Raw genomic sequence first — 7615 nt, forward strand, 5'->3', positions numbered from 1 at the left:
GGGGGGCAAGGGCACATACCCATCACTCACCTTTGAATTCAAATGAATTTAGACACAGAGAGGCAAAGATCCTGAGACCATCAACTCTGGGGAACAAAGCAGCAAGACAGGGAGACCATACCTACACCCTCCCTGGCAGAAGGCTGTTTCTTGAGCCCAAACCCTCTTGCGCTTTGAAGGACCCATACCAGTACTGGTCTCTGAGATCTGGCTTCCTCGGCCCCATCACGCAGGCAGTGCCTTGCTCTGTCTTTACTGACTAATGTAAACAACTGACACTCACTCGTCACCAACACTGTTTCTCTGCCACCCACATTCCTATTTTGCTTCCCCATGCAGCATTTCCCTTTCTCCTGCAACAGGACTCCTACCGCTTCCTTCACCTTCCTCCCTTGCTCCATCTCCCTTTCTGCACACAGGACGAATTCTTTGCATCCTCTCTCTGGCCTCCACACGCCTGTCACAGCCACAGCACCTTTCAGGAGAGAAGCTGCCTTTGGAAGGTGTTTATGCCATATCCAGCCCCATGCTCTCCTCGGGGTGGGGTAGGGCTCACAGCTGGCAGAGAGGAGGTCCTGTGAACACACCTGGAAGAATCCAACGACCACCACCTCAGCACCGCTGATGAAGTCTTCGGCGTCCGTGATGTTGTTCAACAGGATAGGTTTCTCTGTGGTGCCAGCTGTGCCTGGAAAGGTCAGGGTTGGACAGAGGGCACACAAAAAGCAGCTCAAAGAGACTCCCCCGCAATACACCCCCAAAACATCCTATCCCTTACAAGCTCACACACCCCCCTCTCCTACAAGCTCAACACAACTCTTGTGCAGCACAGCCTAGGTAAGAAGGACTCCCCACAGCAGACCCAGCCTTTCCCCAAGCCAAAAGGAAAGCTCACTTACTGTGCGATGCAGAGCTGCCATCTACAGCACACCCTGCTGGGAACATCCCTGCCAGCAGGACAATGAAGAGACACGAGAAGACAGAGGTGTCCATGGTGCCAACTTGTCCTCTCCTCGCCATGCCACCCTGCACCCTGGGCAAGAGACACGTCAGCTGCTGTGGGGGCCTGAAGTCACTGCCAAGGTGGTGGGAACGTAGCAGCTGGCCCAGGGTGAAGCCTTCAGTTCCTGAGGTAAATGTCTGACCGGGAGAGAACACCTCCCTGCTGTGCAGGAACCAGCCTTAGAAAGCCTAACCAACACTGCCACCAGTGTATCCTCACCCACAGTTCTGGACATCTTGGCTATCCTGCACCTGCGTGACCTGGCACAGCAGCTGGGTAAGAATATCCCTCCATGAAAAAGGAGCCACTGCACTTCTCCAAGTCCTGGGTCCCAGAGACTGATGCTCCCTTTGCTTGGCCAGTGGGCAGCTACTGGGACAAGCAGCTCTTGCATTAGCTTTGGCTATGAGGAACAGCTGCCATGGTAAGCATTAAACACGAGACAGCAATGTTATAGCTCAATGAACTCATTCTGTAGCCACCTGGGATGAGAGATGGAGGCTGTCTTCCCCCGGAGTCTACCCCCATCATGGGCTAGACTTTGGGCTTCAAAGAAGGATTCATGAAACCCCCCAACGAAGCAGCTCTGAAATAATTTGCCTATAGAGTTAGGCAGATGTTTTGAAGGAGGAAGGCTATTTCCCTGGTGAAACATGCTCTTAAGCCTTCCTGTAATGCAGTCTCCACATACATGTCACTGGAAAACATGCTTTAGAAAATAATGTGACACTGATGCAGAAAAGAAGAAAGAAACTGGTTTTATTCTTGGGACACTGAAGTCTCGTTACAGCAAGTAGCTGCATTCCCCCTGACTGGTTTTGCCTGCACAAGGGTGGATTTTAACAGGGTCGGGCACCAGATACAGACCAGGAGACCATCACAGGAGTTAAGTAACTGTTTACAATAAGTCAGAGCACATGGCAAGTGTAACTCAGATATGGATTTTTCCAGGGACCAGACCACCCTGCCAGGTGATCTTGTTTCCTAGAAAAGGCACTTCCGGGACCCGAGTTGGTACAGGAGAGATGGAGGCAGCAGGAGGAAGTACTGGGAGAGAGAGAAGGAAATGCTTCCCAATTTAACCCAATATATGTCAGGATGGGGCAGTGGTGAGAACGGGTGGGTTATTTTCAGTGTATCAGAAGAAGCAGCAAAGGCCACCTGCAGGCCTGTGCATCGACCACAGCTGGCACAGAGACCTAGTGCCCACAGGAAGGGCTGCCAGGGCTGTGGCCAGCCACGGTGGCAGGAAGGAGCAGCGTGGTGGGCATGGCCCACCTGGACTGGTGCAGGAGGCAAGGGGATGGAGGGGATGGGAAGGAGGAAGGCAAACTGGGTGAACTCATTCTGTCCACTCCTTCTTGATGGACAGGTTCCACTCCCAGGTGAGATGGTCATGCTTGTCATCATCCGTGAAGAAGGACTTGTTGTGATAGGTGCCTCGAGCCAGCATACCCTTAGGAGCCTCTTCAACAGGTGTCAGGAACTCATACTCCTCTGGCCGTGGCCCATAGCTGCCAACCATGAATGTGGCTTTGTCCACTAGGAGAAAACAATCCACAAGGGATGAGTCCCTCAGGTGGGGAATGATAAAGAAGCCACAACACAAGCACAGACCACAGACAGAAAGGAGATAGTGGAGAAAGAAATGTACAGTCCGTGTCAGCAAGGGCAACAGAATCAGTGGAAAAAAGTGGGTTAGGGAAGCACAAGGACAGCTTGAAGGATAAATGGATGCATGGGCCGATGGACAGGCAACTCAGTCTGTACTCTCTCACGTGTACGTGCTGCTGAAAGGGAGTAGGTACACCCAGCTTTTGGCTCAAGATCTCTTTTGATCCCCCACTACTTCTCTTTTCTGGTGAGAAGACACCATTTACATGTGCTAAACAGGATGGTGGAGCCTTAGAGGTGGTTGCATGCAAAAATGCACATGTGGGAAGTGTGTGTGCAAAATGTGGCATTTCCTCTGCCTTGTAGAGGCAGGGCAGCACTGTACAAAGAGGAGAGGCCATGGGGAAATACAGGGCTCCACAGGCAGCAGAAAACTTTGTATAGTATCTCCAATTTTATCAAGTGCATCTGGAAGAACTTTCAGGGGGTGGAAAGCACCACACAGGGTAAGCCAGTCTATAGGGGTAGTGGGGAGGTAAAGAGCTCTGTATGGAGAGGAAATCCGTGGCAAGCATCATCTAAGCAGTGTCTCTGGGGAACTTTGCTGCAGACAGTGGTGTAGCATACAGACACCAGAGCTGGCTCATATCGAGTTCACGCAGGAACAGGAAAACAGTTGGCCTAAGTGATGCATGCTAATGCACTCTGCTGAGAAGTCTCACCTCCTGCGTGGTGTTGCAGGGCGGGGGGGCATGGGACCAGAGGAGGCTCTGTCCCAGCCCAGAGCTGCAAGAACAGTTCTTTGAGCAGATGGAACACAGTGGCAGGAGCGCTGGTGTGCAGGGCACAAAGGTCTCTTACTCACCCTTCACCCCTGTCCGGTAGGTGTGCTGCACATATTTCAGTCCCGACACAATGTCCCTGTTTACCTGCAAGAAGTGATCAGAATTAAGAGTCACAGGAAGGCTTTCAGTTCTGTATCTGCTGTTTCTCTCTCTTTAGAGACATATCCATCTTGGCTCCCCACAGCACTGCTCTCAAGGGCTCAGCACAGGACGCATTGTGTTAAGTCCTACAAGATTCTCCATAGGCACATGGAGACTACAGCATCATCTGTGCATTCTCCATCCCTTCCCTGACTTTGAAGCTGACTGGAGCACATCAGTCAGCTTCCCAGGACAGGCTGATGAGGACAAAGCAAGATGAAGCAGGGAGTTCCCAGTTAATAGTTTCCATACTGAAAACCAGAGATGGGTGACTAGAGTCACCCCTCCAGCACAAACAGGTGGGCAAGATTAGCTGAGCACTCCCAACTGCCCTCTAAGCACTGTGGGGAGCTGGCAAGTTTCTCCTCAAGAGACAGAGGGACAGTTTTGTTCATAATATTTCCTCAAATCTCCCATGGATAGCTTGGATGTATCCCTTGTGGTCCCACTCCAGCATACACTGCCTCCTCGCAGCACTACTCAACCTGGAAACAAAGTGGGCAGATACTTTTACATCCCAGGGGAGAATTCACATGGTGTCAGCTCTTACCAGCCTTGGGACTGAGGGAGGGAATTAGAATAACTTATCTGGTTCCAGGCATCTCCTGTCAACAGGGCTCAGATACAGATGAAAATATTTCATAGCACAAAGGAGAGCTGGAATTGTCTCTGGGGACAAAGTCATCTCCAAGACAGCAAGCCTCAGAGAAGAATGGAAATCTTTCCTATAGCACCCACAACACTAACACTTGCTCATCTCTGTTTCAGGAGAACTACCCTCCTTCCCTTTTAGCCTTCTCTGCCAAGCCTGTCTTTGTCTGCAGTAAACATGTGGAGATAATCACTTCAGCACTGGATGCCACATTGCAGTGTGGCCAAGTTTCATTTTCAGCTGGAAACAGAAGAAATGGCTGACACACTGGTTAATGGGAAAGCGTACATCGTGACCCAGAACAACTCAGGTATCTTCAGCCAAATGCTACAGTATTAAATCTTTTTTATGCTTACGTGAAGCCCAGCAATGCCAACTGAACCCATACTTCATGGATAGCCATTATCTCTTCTCTTCTCCTCCCTGTCCATTCCCGCTTTGTGTGAAGTAACAATTTTCCAGTGGTTCAAAGGCCAAACACAGCCAAAACTACCCATCTGGCTTCCAAATCACCTGTCGTTCACCACTGTGAGTGAAGAGAAAGCAACTTCTTCCAAAGGGTGAGCAAGTAGCAGCAATTCCCTGGAAACACTCAGTCCCTTTTTGGGTAGAATGACACCTGAAGCTAGTAGGGCTTTACAAGGGCCCAGATTTGGGTAAACATGCTGCCTGGCTCTAGTTATGTGACAGACTGCTGCTGGCTGGCCTCAGCAACTGACAAGAAGCAACAGGAAGGAAAACAACTCACTCTGAAGTGGATCTTAACTCTGTATTCCACTCCTTCCTTTAATACGAAGGTCTCTTTCTTGAGTGCTTCAAGGTCACCTGAAAGGAGAGAGTCAGGCCTTTAGCTAGAGGTGTCACAGCAAGAAGAGACCACATGTGGTGGGATGGGGCTGGGATTGGTGTCAGAGGACAGCATCCCTTCGAAGAATGGCACACCTACAAAATGAGTACGCAGAGGTCTATGCAAGCAACTGCACTGAGACCACATACACAGAAGTGCCTGGGTGTACGTATGTGTTTGTGTCCACATCTGTGAACATAATGCTAAACAAACACAGGTCTGGGCACACACACACAAAGATATTTACACCCAGACTCATCGTTAGGCACCTGCAGGAGTGCGTGCATGCTTCACCCATGCTCAGCCCTGGCCTGGGTGAGCAGCTCCTGCACAGCTTATGAGGCTGCCCAGGCTCCACAAGGCTCTGCATGGTTTCGGTTGAACAGGAAGCCTCTCTGCTTCTCCTTGCCCAGCTTCCTCTCTCTGCAGACAAGCCCATATAAGGTGAAGCCTGGGTCTCTCCCCATGTCCCCAGGAGCCGGAACTGCAGTATTGCTTGATTCTGATGTTTCAGAACAGCCCACTACCTGCATGAATGCACATCCCTTGTGCTCATGAGAAAGCAGGAGAAACCCAGAACTCCTAGAGCAGTCTAGAAGAAAAAGACCCTCAACATCTTCCTCTGTTACATCTCCTTTTTCATACCTTAAAATAAGAAACAAGGCTAAGATGCCCTCAGAGTTCCTCTAAACCCGCTGTAGCAACCAAGGACAAACTCCCTTTCAATTTGAAGCATGGCAGGGCCTTTCCTTGTTCACCTTCATGCCTAAGGACAGAGTCTGTGCCTACCTGTAAGGTCCATAGTAATCGGTCCTGGAGCAGAGTCACATACCAGGGTGAGTCGGGTGACTACCACATTGGGAGCTGTTGGGTCTGCAGGTAGGAAAGTCAGGAGGAAGCAGTCAGCTTGCAAAATTAAATGCAGGAGGAAGGAAACGACACTGAAGAAACAGGGTTGCTTTTCTACACAGACACTGCACTTCATGAAACGCGCAGTACTGTCAGTCTTCTCTTAGCACAATACAACCATGCATCTACCGAGTCCTTCAGCATGAATCCCTCCAGCCTCCATCCCAATACCTAGAGGAGGTCTTTCCACTACAGGAACCTCCCCCTTAATATCATTCTGAGCAGCAAGACCCCGTTTCAACACAGGCTGGTCTCCTCATGTTTCTAAGCCCTCAGGAGTCCTCTGAGGGCCATACACCACAAGCCCCTTTCCCATGCCAGCACTCCCTAGTAGCCTTACATCTAATGCCCAGAGCATCTTCCTTGCTTCCTTTACCAGCATCTCTTCACCTGCCCATCCCCATTTCTCCAGCAGAAGCAGCGTGTGTGCCTGGTCAAACAACCTCCCTCTTCGAGGCCACCTTGCCCCATCCCCACAGCACATTGTTGTGATGCATCTCCCCAGCCTCATATCAGCATGCCCCAGCCTACCTACTACGACAGGTCCATCTCCCAGCAGGGACTTCTTGTACTTAGCAAGGCTTTCATCATCTTTGTCCAACTCTTGCAGCTCCTGCAGTGTTTTTTGGGGAGGAGGTTTGTAATTGAGTTTCCCATCCAGCTCATCATCATCTTCCTCCACATGAGGTTCTTGGGTCTTCTCAGTCATGGTCACTTAGTCTGGGTAACACAGGAGGGGACAGTCAATGGGATTGCTCCAGAAAGGGGTAGTGTCCCCAGGGGCACTTGCTCTGGGCACGTAGTGGCTCAGTCCCCCAGGCAGGCAGACAGGCACACGCCAGTGCCGAATCGGTACAAGCAAAGGGCAACTGTCATCACCTGCAATTCCTACACTGCTGCGCTGATATTCTGGCTTGAACACAATCCCCCTCTGCCCCCGCTCCTCTCCCTGCAGGCACCATGCGCACACGCAGACCATCACTATTCTTCCCTCCCAGGGAGGAGGTGCGGGAGCGGAGGCTGAAACCAGAGTGATTTACAGCCACTCTGCAGCATGGTTGCTGGCCCAGCAACCCTGCAATTACAAGCCAATGTACCAGGTTTCAGTGCTCACCAGCTATCTTGCACAAAGAGCCACTGCCACACACAGATACGAATAAAGCCAAAGCCAAAGGTTTCATTCACCCTCTCACAATGGGTTAAAAGCCACAGTCAGGCAGCATTTCGTACAAAGATCAAATGCCTGACAGCAATTCCCAAATATTAGCAAGTCAGCTGAAGCCCTCAAGGAAACACACCCTATCCGCTGGCTCACTTCACACACAGATTGGGTCTCCTTCCCGCTGAAAAAGGAAGTGCAATAGTGACCGCATCCAGCCTGGCTGCAGACCAGCCCTGGGTACCTGCTCTGCATCAGTGGGGCTTCTCGGAAAGGAGAGGTAGGATGGCTGGAACCCGCAGTCACACAGCCAGCATGGCTGCAACACGTGCCACTGAATGCAGGAGGGCAGCGAAGCTGCTTGGGTGGCCTCCCAAAACGGGAGCCAGAGCAGGGAGAGATGAGCAGCCAGGCAGAGGACAGGAAGTGGAGAACAGGAGACAAA

The 7615-nt window shown here is 51.1% G+C and overlaps 1 protein-coding gene across 2 annotated transcripts; it reads right to left on the bottom strand.

Moving 5' to 3' along the window:
• Window positions 1-1745: 1745 nt before the first annotated feature.
• ARHGDIB (Rho GDP dissociation inhibitor (GDI) beta) lies at window positions 1746-6737 on the bottom strand. 2 transcript variants are annotated; one of them, XR_727781.1, is made up of 6 exons: window positions 6543-6736; window positions 5892-5975; window positions 5004-5080; window positions 3483-3546; window positions 2288-2545; window positions 1746-2172 (listed from the first exon to the last, which is right to left on the bottom strand). XR_727781.1 is itself a non-coding variant. In XM_010134399.1 (5 exons), the coding sequence occupies exons 1-5, from the start codon at window positions 6718-6720 to the stop codon at window positions 2346-2348; spliced, it is 603 nt and encodes a 200-aa protein (XP_010132701.1). In that variant the 5' UTR covers window positions 6721-6737; the 3' UTR covers window positions 1746-2345. The 2 variants fall into 2 exon arrangements, 1 of the variants encoding a protein (XP_010132701.1); XM_010134399.1 differs by having other exon boundaries at window positions 1746-2545; window positions 6543-6737.
• Between the last annotated feature and the right edge of the window lie 878 nt (window positions 6738-7615).

The sequence above is a fragment of the Buceros rhinoceros genome, unplaced genomic scaffold (genome assembly GCF_000710305.1).
Source record: "Buceros rhinoceros silvestris isolate BGI_N320 unplaced genomic scaffold, ASM71030v1 scaffold39724, whole genome shotgun sequence".
Lineage (NCBI taxonomy): Eukaryota > Metazoa > Chordata > Aves > Bucerotiformes > Bucerotidae > Buceros > Buceros rhinoceros.

Bases quoted from the DNA above. Each gene is read 5' to 3' on its own strand.
- ARHGDIB (XM_010134399.1), bottom strand. From the start codon at position 6,720: ATGACTGAGAAGACCCAAGAACCTCATGTGGAGGAAGATGATGATGAG. The intron at 5,976-6,542 runs GTAGGCTGGGGC...TCCTACCTGCAG, and splicing joins AGATGGACCTGTCGTAGTAG to ACCCAACAGCTCCCAATGTG. The intron at 3,547-5,003 runs GTGAGTTGTTTT...CACTTCTTGCAG, and splicing joins GAGTTAAGATCCACTTCAGA to GTAAACAGGGACATTGTGTC.